This window comes from Nicotiana tomentosiformis, chromosome 6, assembly GCF_000390325.3.
Source record: "Nicotiana tomentosiformis chromosome 6, ASM39032v3, whole genome shotgun sequence".
Classification (NCBI taxonomy): Eukaryota; Viridiplantae; Streptophyta; class Magnoliopsida; order Solanales; family Solanaceae; genus Nicotiana; species Nicotiana tomentosiformis.
In genome coordinates this window covers 130,557,230-130,568,765 of record NC_090817.1, presented here as the reverse complement: position 1 = coordinate 130,568,765, position 11,536 = coordinate 130,557,230, and the positions used below count along the sequence as shown (strand labels likewise).

Genomic DNA, 11,536 nt, shown 5'->3' with positions numbered 1-11,536 from the left:
TTGGGGAATAAGGAGCCTATAGTAGTGGGTGGTCATGTAGATGGTCAACGGTAAGTTTTCTATGAGATGACAGTTTAATAAAGACTTCGAATGACATGTAAGAGTTTGAATTGGGTTTACTCTTAAGTGGGGGAGCATCGGGACAGGAGAAGTTCACCTTAAAGGTGATGGTTTTGGAAATAAGATTTCTTATTCACGAGTCAAGATGAAGAGGAGATTTTCGGTAACTTCGTGATAAAATGGGTAAAAATATCATAAAGTATTTGTAGAGAATTAAACACTCATTACAAGCAACAGTCAGGATATTTTGCATCAAGGATATTAAAAATATATGTCTGATATTTACATATTTAATGGGAACCTCAAATGTATTTTTACAACTTAGAGGCATGTGTGATTTGAATTAAATTCAAGTGTTGGCAGGAACGAGGGAGTACTTTGAATTATACGTGAAATTATATGGAATAAGGGAGTCCTTTTAATATGTCATACTTTGCACGGAATAAAATAGAAAGGGATAATGAAATGCTTATTCTTAAATGAGAAATGACTCTTGTATACCAAAAACGAAGTATGCCAGTAAAAAGCATGTGTTTAAGAAATGGCACTAATCTTAAAAGGTATAAGTGTCATCGTGATAGCATTGATACGCGAGTGTTGGAAGCTTACGAGATATGGTAGTATACCTATGGTGCACCCATAAGTAGATAAAATCTTAAATTTTTGTTAGAGAACTATCACAAGGAACTCAATAGAGTTAAGGAGTTGGTTAAAGTTAAGAAATGGAAACTTGAACCTCAGTATTCGAGAATGGATGGCAAAGCAGTATCGTAAAATGGATGAAACTGGGATGAATATTTTTTTTTCCATAGAGCAAACTTGTAAGCAATAATAGTTATCAAGTTGGGATCTTCGGGAACTCCAAAGTCACGAGTGAAAGTGGGGGTACTTTATATGATGGATGAATCTAGGACAAATATCTTATTAGTCTTTGGAAGGAACAGAAGAACATTCCAGAATAATTTTAATAATTATAGGACATCAAGAGTACTAAGTGGAAAAAAATCATTTATGGAAACAAGAATCGTGAAAGGCAACAGATTTATTTGAAAGTATTGTTTATGAAAAAAACAATCCAAGGCTATGAGTCGGAATGAACAAGTTTTGCAGATACCAAGTAGGCAATATAACTTCGATCTAATAAACTATGAGATATTGCCTTGAGCAAGCTAAGAAATTAAGGGAGCATGAAAATCAATTATTCTTTATCTCAAAATAAAATTTATCAAGGAAGTCTAATCACACAGAGATTTTTGGTTTATTTGAAGATACTTTTTAGGTACAACTTGACGTATGCATAACTAAAGAAAATACAGGCATGTATAAAAGTGATATGGGAGATATGTATAGTATCTATTATTTATATTGAATGGTATTCATATATATTATTAATTAAAAGTTTTAAAGATTTACATTTGATGCACTTATGGTATATGTACAGCCGAGTGGGGTCAATATGGTACATTATATTGTGTATTATCAGTTGTTGAGCGATATTGTTATTGGTGCCCGTGGGGGGGCCTGTTCTGGACAGGTTTATGTTTTTGGATAGTACTAGTTATAGGGGAAACTCTGTCGAAATTTTAAAGAATTTGTAAAGATAGCAAAATTTTGAGGGCCATAAGTAAGTTAAGATTTTGAAAAGAAGTATAAGACTCATGTAGTCATAAGTGCCTATGTATAATGATTGGAGGTAAAAGGATGGTAACTCTATGCTTAGAAGTGACTTGTAAAATATTCGAGGACGAATATTCTTAAGTGGGGGAGAATATAACACCCCGAAAAATTTTCGAAATACTTAAACGCTATTAAGAAAGTTGATGTATGCTAATTATATTATTTGATATGCAGACGAGGACTATTAATATGATGGATATTAATTGGATATGATAATAAGTGTACTAGGTATATTATAAGTGATGTGGGGTCTAAGGAGAGCCCTAAGTCTAAGTCAAGTTGGAAATTATATGATATACTAAAGTTCAAAATGAGTACGCACAAGACCTAACTTTGGACGAGAATATATACATATATATAAGGATTTATGTGATGGACAACCTATCAAATGAAATATGGTCGAGTCTAGTTTCTATCTCTTCAAACCATTCGTTATTTGGACACTCCTACAAGAAGTTATGATTAAATTACCAAAGGCTGGTAGTCAAGTGTTGTCATAGTGTCCTGGTCCGCGTCCGGGCTTCGAAAAGGAGTGAAGTGGGGATGCGAAGCATCCGGGGCCGCATCCGAAACCCGAAAATTTGGGCCTATAAGTAGAAGGTCGGGTGAGAGGGTATTTTGGAGCTAGGATTTGGTGCTTTAATGGTGGATTCGACCTTTGGGACTACTTAAGAATGCAAGGTGAGTTTTTATGGATATTTTTAGTTAATAACATCCTATTAACACTAGTATTAATATCATTCAATCTTTGAAATCCCTAAAAATCTTTCAAGTTGTTCAAGAACACCAAATTTTTCAAACATTGGATTTTTGAGGAAAAACTTCAAGAAGGTAATCCTAATGCTTCAAACTCATTTCTTATGAGTCGGTGAGAGTAGTTATAATATTTGTTTCAAGTTGTTATGGTTGGATAATTGAATTCACCAACCCTAATTCATGGCATGAATAGTGTTTTTAAGAAAATGGGGAAGATGAAGGGGGTTCTTAGAAATGAAATTAAAGGATGCGATGAACGTATAAAATCATTTTCTAGCTAAATTGAAAGTGTTCAACTACTTAATCACCAAATTGAATATTTTAGAAATGTTGGTTAATGAAGACGATGAGTAGTAATTTGGCGGTATTGGAGAATTAATATAGTATCATTGATGACTTCAAATGGGTATTAATTGATAAGAGTGGAGTTGAATATGCTAGTAAGTATACATATTTGAGTGCTAAAGATAAGTTTTTATGGAAAGTATTCCTTTTGGAAATTGATAAGCAGAATAGCACTTGTGGTGTCTTTTAAAGACTGATGTTAAACTGCTAAAGGTTTTAACATGTAAAAGGTTATTTATTTAATTTTTGTTTAAATGGTTTAGATTTTTTTTATTTAATGCTATGATTTGATAAAAATATATCATTTGAGGCTACTATGCTATGAATCTATTTTTGAAGTATCAAATATTTTGGGAGTGACTTGTGTTAACCGAGATTGACTTCGGATATATTTTATTCGTCGTCATGAAACTACACGTTTCGGTGTAGGCGTAGATGGACACGTTGTGGTATAGACTACGACATAGTGTTCTCCCTCGAGGGTGTACTATTTTGTGTTATTATTAGCATGGCTGAGTCGATTCGTGCGGCACTACGATGAGATGACCTGAGCAAGTAGGGTATATGATACTTGCCGCTAGGTACATAACCTAGTTGACCTTCTTATGTCGGTGATAGTATAGTACTCCCAGTGAAAGGTAAGGGTAATTTTCTTATGTTTAGGCCTAAGGAGCCGAAAGTGATTTCAATGACTTAAAGCAAATGGAATGAATTTGTATGATTTTATCCAAAAATTTGGGTTGATATAAATGTTTTTAAAGTTTATATTGTGGTTTATATTTTACTTGGCTTTTATTTAAAATGACAAGGATCATGAATTGATAAAAAAATTTATCGTTTTATATCAAATACTGATGCATTATTTTTATAAAGTTTGTCCCAAGAACTTAAGTTAGAAATAGTCTATGATACTTATTGAGTACCGGTGTGGTGTACTCAGCCCTTAGGGGCCCCCTCCAGGGTTCCACTTACTTTATATTTTTCAGGATGAGGTATGATACGTGACATACGGTCAGGGCTAGGATGACTCTATTCCTGAGGTATATGGTGAGGCACCACTCCTATTTCGTGGTAGCTATAATGTTGTTTTCTTAATTTACACTAGTCGGGTATTAACCCAAGTGTTTAATTCTATTCTTCTGTATAGAGGCTCCATAGATAGTTGTGAAAGGCTGTAGTAACGGGGTTTGTACACGACATACATGAAAGTATATTTATTTTACTTAGTCTCATTGTTATTATTATGAAAGGCGTCATGTGTGATTTTGAATTGGAAAATACTTTATTAATTTACTTGAAAATATATATGATATTCAAGGAGCTTCCGCAGTTAAATTGGTTTTCATGCATATGATTTGGGTACATCACATGGTTTGGTTCGCTCGGGTCGGGTAGTGTGCCCGGTGCCAGTCCCGTGGTTTTGGGTCGTGACACATGTTCTTAGGTGAAAAATGGCTAATCTGCAAGGGGAACAATATGGAGATCTGGTCCTCAGGGGAAACTTCAATTCTAAGTTTGTCATCATCAAAAGGGGAAAATTGATAAGTTATGTGCCTTTGTGTTTTGATGATTTAACAAACTTTATATGAGAACTAGATAGGGAACCTAATACAAAGCCTCTCTATGCTAAGAACAACAAGCCATATGTCTGGCACAAGTTCCAATGAAATCAGTTAAGGGAACAACAGAGGGAATCGATGGCTATCGGTTCCTCCGGTCACGTACAAGTCAACTCTTTACAGTTGTTAAAGCTGCGGCACTGCAGACGCAACAGTGCAACATTCACTAATGAAGTATGATGTGTACCGGAATTGCTTGCATCATCCTAGTGACCTTACTTATATATTACTAAAATGAGGCAAGAGATTACATACACTTGCAAACCCTAAAACATAATTTACTCTCAAGTGCGCAACCGCCTTCATTCACTCCAAGGCTTGAACAAAGCAACAACAGAAAAAAGACCATCGTCTGTCCTTAGTAGGGGTGGGCATTCGGTATTTCGGTTCGGTATTTCGGTATTCAGATTATCAATTGTGTATACCAAATACCGTACCAAAATATTTCGGTACGGTTCGGTATTTATTATTTTGGTTCGGTACGGTTTTGGTTTAATATTCGCTAAATAAGCAACACTAACGAGTGACAATTCTCCTATGTTTCAATGCACTGTCTAACTGTTCATCCAAGAAATACAATGAAATTGAACAGCCATTTCTTTAGAAAGAAGTAAATAGACATGATGCATTTTCTAATGATGGCATTTGGAGCCAACTCACATTCTTGTGGCTTAATGCCTTAATCCACTATTCAACAAACATGCGACAGTAGCAGCATTAATATGCTGCAAATTTTTTCTCTGAAAATGGCCAAGTATAATGTAATCTTTTGGCAGAAAATATATGCAACAATAGCAGCATTAACAGTAGCAGAATTAACAGTAGCAACATTAACAGTAGCAGTAGCAGAATTAACAGTAACAACAGAATGAGAACAAAATCAATTTTTGAATTAATAGTAGCAGCAGAATTAATTTTTTTTCTAAATTTAAAAAATTTATTTTTTTCTGAACAATGTATGAATGAGATAGTGTCATATAAAATGAAACACCCGTTACATAATTTAACAAACTTTTCAAACTAGTGCTAATGAAATTCAAACAAGGAGAATAAATCTTGAAATGGATGAACTGAGAATAAGCAGAAAACATGTGGGTAAAAGTTTCTCTCTCAAGAGATTGTTTCAACATGTGGGTAAAAGTTATGAACCTGTTGAAGTCTTGAAGAGTTGAAGATTGAAGATTGTTTCTCAATTCTCACTTCTCAGAGTTCTCTCACAGGTCACAGCCGTGGCCGGTCAGCCGATCTCTTAGGTTTCTAATTACCAATTCCAAGTGAGAGTGAAAGACTGAAAGTATGAAACTAGGGTAACTGCCTAACTAGGGCCTGGGTAGTCTTTTTGGGTTGGGCTCCTAGAGAATTAAAATATTGGGCCGGGCACTTGGGCTGTGCAGTGTATAGGTCCTACATGATCTTTAAAAATTCGATATTTCGGTATACCGAATTGTCAAGATCCTATTATCGAGGACCGTACCGTTATACCGAAATACCGAAAATTTAGTACCGAATTGAACCGAAATACCGAAAAAACCAAAATCGAAATATCGAATTAATTCGGTCCGGTTCGAAATTCGATTTTTCGAATTTTATGCCCACCCCTAGTCCTTAGTATTGTTGTATCTTTGTTAATGTTATTCACCTGTAACTCCTACTCAACTTAGTTAGAAGCATCTCGTATGATACCTTTGTAAATCATAAACCACGTGTTTGTGCTTGACTAGAGTTAGTCAAAGTGTGAGTTTTGTAATAGAGTTATTACAAAGAGGCTTGCAATATACTTATTGCAAGTAGGTGAGGGATTAAGAGTTTAATTCCTAGGTTACAATAGTTTGTAATCTAAAGTTGCTTGGTTAGTGAAATTGAATTCCTACGAGGGTAGGCCGTGGTTTTTAATCCCATGAACTGAGAGTTTTCCACGTAAAAAATTATTGTGTTATTTACTTACCGTTGTATATTTTTTTTGTGGGAATTGATAGTAAATAAAATTTTCTATACAATTTGATAAACTCTTAGTTTACATCATAATTCATATTCTTATTATATATTTTCTTTTAAGAGAAGGAGCTAGGAGTAATGTGTAGAATTTGTATATCCTGCGACAGCAATCGCAATCCAACTTTTGGAATCCAACTAATACGCTACGGACAGAAGTAGTAGCCCCCATTATCTGTGGAAAGTGGGAATTAATTTGCATGAATCCAAATTTAGTATTCGTACTACTACTACAAAAAAAAGGTAGTGGAAATTGATGGCTAACGTCATTACGCACAACAAGGTTTACTGGGAAACGTAATTTGGGCTTTATGGGCTTGAAAAAGCTGGGCTGACACACGTTCTGTATACCTTTGCAGCCCCACTAGACCGGACCACCCCCTGATTGTTACTTCTAAATTCTTATTGGCCCACGTGGCATTTCTATGGGCTCCACGAGAAAGAGGTGGTTGGCCGTTTCTCTCGGTGGCAGAAAATAAAATCAGTTTGCAGTGTCTGATTTTCAAAATTCAAGGCCGTGCACAACTCATCTACTCATTTACAGTAACAAACAAAACAAAAAGGTGTTTAAGTAGAAACAGAAACGAGTCCCAATATCAAATTCATTATAAGATCCGTGAAACAGACACTCGGCTCATTTCGGAAACAGATTCTACACTATTCTTCCCAAATTCCATTAATAAAATTTTACTTAGCTATTATTGTTATTATATCCATGAAAGTTATTGCATATTATCAGGACCAATTCAATATTTATCAAATTCTTAAGTATTTACTTTTTCTCACATATCTTTTTTTGTTTGTCCTACGAATATATCATTTGTCTATATTTAAAAATAATATAATTTTAAAATTCTCATTTTATACGTTATTAGATGATTTAAAATTGCACTAAGACTTTATTTTTGCATCACAAGTTTTAAAAAAGTTTATTAAATCGTGCCCAATTAACTAGTTCCAAGTAAATTGAAATGGAGGGAGAGAGTAGTTGCATAAGCTATTTATTTCATGACTTCGAACTACATTTTCAAAATAATTTACAATCACAGCCACTATCAAAATTTACATCACCTTTTGCTTATCAGCAAAGAAAATACAAAAAGGAGAGAGATATTTAAGCAGGTGAGTCTGTATTCTGTAGCTTTAATAGAGTTGGGCAAACTTACTACTAGTGGATTGCTGTTAGAAACCACTTTCATATGACAGGCTTGGGCAGAAGAGGAAAGAGACAGATCTAACTAAGATAAGAAGTGTAATAGTATAAGATTTAGAGTTGGGGAATTAATTAATGAAGACATGGATTTCTGGCCAGAGTTTCTAGCAAGCAGTTGGGGGAAAGAATTTGTGGCTGGTGGATTTGGAGGAATAGCTGGTATCGTATCTGGATATCCCCTTGACACTGTCAGAGTCCGTCAACAGAATTCTACACAAAAAGGTTCTGCTTTCAGAATCCTCCGCCATGTCGCCGTTACTGAAGGTCCCTTGTCTCTCTACAGAGGCATGGCTGCTCCTCTCGCTTCTGTCACCTTTCAGGTCATTTCTTCTTCTTCTTCCCCTTTCTTTTTTTCCCTCAGTGTACACACACATTACCCCTACTTTCATTTTAGGACAATCATGTTAAACTTTATTTATTAGCAAATGAGTCGATATATAGAGCGGAATGAATATTGTTGCTTCGTCTTTGAGATTGAGGCGTTGTTAGTGATAGGTTAATCCCACTTTTTTAGGTCTCTCTTCCTACTTCCTAGTTAGTCCTGTCACCGGCCCAAGTTACGGAGTCGAGCTTTTTTTTTGGTAAAATTCTGTCACTATCACTAAAAGCAATACGTCGTTAAGGATTGACATGGATATTACGTGGTGGATGCGTACTCTATTTTTTACCTACCAAACAAAGAGACAGAGACTTTAGGGCCCTCAAATGGAGCTGTTGCGTTCACGGAACTAAAACTAAACTAGGGGTGTTTGGATGGGCTTTTAAGTTGGTTAAATCAACTTTCAAGTTATTTTTAGCTTTTTTAATATTTGGCAGAGTTAAAAAGTGCTTAAATTAAGTTTAAAACAACGTAAAACAAGCGACACAACTTATTATTTTTGGCTTTAAAGCTATTTCTATTAAAAAATCACTTTTTTAAGTCCATCCAAACAGACTCTAATAGTCTGATTAACTGGAGCTTCTTTTTTGACAAAAGTTATTTTTTTTGTTAAAAGTACTTTTTCCCAAAGTTTCGGTCAATATTTTAGACGGGAAAAAAATAATTTTAAGTACAAGCAGAATCCGTTTTTGATAAGCTGAAAATAAATAATTTTTGACAAATATTTTTGAGAAAAATATATTCCCTTAAAAGCATTTTTTTAAAGTTTTGGTCAAATAAGAATTGCCGCTCAAAAATACTTTTCAAATTGATTAACAAAACACAAACTATCTTTCGTCAAAATTATTTTTTTGAAAAACACTTTTTAAAAAAACTGAAAAACAAGCTATAAACTTCTAAAAAAACAATAATAGTAACTAAGACATTTTATTGGCACATTAGACTTTCCTTAGTTCACATGTCAACTTTAGTGATAACTAATGGTCACTATTAAATCTCAGAATTTAGAGACCAGGAGTTCCCTCTTCCCCATTATTTTGCTAAATTTAAGAATAAACTCTCGTTCCTACTACGATTTGTTAATGTTTCATCAATTGTTTGTTGACTTTCACGTGTGGATTTGGTGGAGTCTTAGTCATCAACTCATTATCCGTTCATGCTTCTTATCCATTTGGGGAAGAAAAAAGGGAGCTAGTAATTGTTATTTTGGAGGGAAAAGGATAGAGTTCAGGCGTGTATTAAGATTAAGACGTATTATTGAGTAAGATCAAGGATCAACATGATAAGTATTGAACTTTAGAATTCTAAAATATACAGCCGTTGACACATTTTTCAATAGCATCTTTCCTATATCATCCACTCTCTAGTCAGTGAAGGCGCGCTACCATTTTTTATTCACTTCTTAGCGAGTCCATTATCTAGAGGACATAGAGTGGTTATTGTTTAAAAATTTGATCTTCCTAAGTTATTCTTAATCGTTGTCTAAATATTTCATGAATAGAAGTTACATCTTGATTTCTACAATTATGTAAATTAGTTTCCTTGCTATTGCAGAATGCCATGGTATTTCAGATTTATGCAGTGCTATCGCGAGCATTTGACAGGAATGTTCCAGCCAGTGACCCACCCTCCTATAAAGGAGTAGCCTTAGGTGGATTTGGAACAGGAGCAATACAAAGCCTAATGCTCACTCCTGTCGAATTGGTGAAAATTCGACTTCAGTTGCAAAGGAGAAATATCCCTGATAACAAAAATCAAATAACTAGTTATAAGGGTCCAACAGATGTTGCAAGAAGCATATTCAAACAAGAAGGTTGGAAAGGAATTTACCGCGGATTAACAATTACAGTACTCAGAGATGCACCAGCTCATGGCTTATACTTTTGGACGTACGAGTATGTGAGAGAGCAACTTCATCCAGGATGTCGTAAGAATGGTCAAGAGAGTTTTAGAACAATGCTTATAGCAGGTGGTCTAGCAGGTGTTGCTAGTTGGATAAGTTGCTATCCTGTTGATGTTATTAAAACCAGATTGCAAGCTCAGTCACAATCTACACCCTCAAGATATTCTGGCATTGTTGATTGCTTCAGGCGAAGTGTGAAACAAGAGGGGTACAGCGTGCTATGGCGAGGTTTGGGAACTGCTGTTGCCCGAGCATTTGTAGTGAATGGGGCTATATTCACTGCCTATGAAACTGCCTTGAGGTTCTTTTTCAGCAACAACAACAATAATCACGCAAACATTGAGACTGAAAATACATTCTGATACAGAACTAGTCATTGAGGTGTATCACCTCATTAGTTTATTCGATCTGGTACTTAATAGATGAAAACAGGTTAAAAGTGCATCTTGCTCAAAAAGACAGCATTAAAGAAAGAGCTACTGGATGTGCGACGAAAGCAAGATGAAACGTTTAAGCATGCTTCAGTTTCTATTAGAGGGACTTTGGATCTAATCCATTCAAAGCAGAAGTAGATCTTCAGTTGACAGTTTGTTACAAAGAAACAAACACATAAAGCAAGTATGATTCTTGGCACCTTTGACAATGTGTCTACTTGTGCCATTCTATTCATTGTAGCAATTATATGGTTTATAGCCTAAATGGAATTGAAATTGGATTTGGTTACTTATGGTTTCCCCTACTTGAAGAATTAACCCAAATAGCAGCCCACCTAATCTCTTAAACTGAAAATAGCTAGCGGGTGTATAATATATGTATAATTTATGTATCATATATGTATAATTGTGTATAGTCAATGTTAAGCTATGTATACTGGCTAGAAAAAGGTAAACATTGAATCTGATCAGCTATATCTACTTTCTTTACCCATGACAAAGCCTCAGTCCCAAATGGTTTATAGCTTGGGCTTCTCAGGAAGTTAAAAGGAATGCATGTTGATCAGTTTAGAGAATAATAGTGAACATCATGATTAAGAAGATTTATTACAGAACCAACTTGGATGTAATGAGGCTTCAAGGTCCTCTATGTTTTTTTTTTCTTTTGCCATATCATATGCTTAATATCCACCTTGTTGGTTTACTTTTTCGGTGAACAACAATATGTCTCAGTCTCAAACAATCGGCTATATGAATCCTTACTGACCATGTTTCTTCATTTAAAATCATATCAGGTGGTTACTTTATCTATAGCAAAACATATAATGTCATGCATTAGAATGGTAGAATGAAAATTGGAGAGAGGATTCTTTTTTATGGCAGAGAAATGAGGTAGAACAGCTTCAAGGACAGAAATGTGTTCCTATTCTCTTCACGGAATATAGTACAATCAATAATCACTCTGCTACATTACACTTAATAGAGCAAATTCCATCCAAAATATAAATAATGAATTGTACTCCTAATGTCACATAACTCACTTAAAGAAACTTGCTCAACAAATATAGATCCAAGGATTTTCTGAAATTATTCAATATAGGAATCCATGGGAATTGAACAGACAATGAAGAAGTTGGCTAGCTTGGAAAATTGCACTGG

At 34.8% G+C, this 11,536-nt stretch overlaps 1 protein-coding gene across 1 annotated transcript; it reads left to right on the top strand.

The window, feature by feature from the left end:
* The first annotated feature begins 7,052 nt into the window (after window positions 1-7,052).
* Window positions 7,053-10,667, top strand: LOC104104799 (mitochondrial arginine transporter BAC2). Its single transcript, XM_009612970.4, has 2 exons — window positions 7,053-7,982; window positions 9,596-10,667. Exons 1-2 carry the CDS (start codon window positions 7,746-7,748, stop codon window positions 10,304-10,306), a joined length of 948 nt encoding a protein of 315 aa, XP_009611265.1. The 5' UTR covers window positions 7,053-7,745; the 3' UTR covers window positions 10,307-10,667.
* The last annotated feature ends 869 nt before the right edge of the window (window positions 10,668-11,536 follow it).

Excerpts from the sequence above, each read along its gene's own strand:
- LOC104104799 (XM_009612970.4), top strand. The coding sequence starts at position 7,746 with ATGGATTTCTGGCCAGAGTTTCTAGCAAGCAGTTGGGGGAAAGAATTT. Across the intron at positions 7,983-9,595 it reads TCGCTTCTGTCACCTTTCAG|AATGCCATGGTATTTCAGAT; the intron begins GTCATTTCTTCT and ends TTGCTATTGCAG.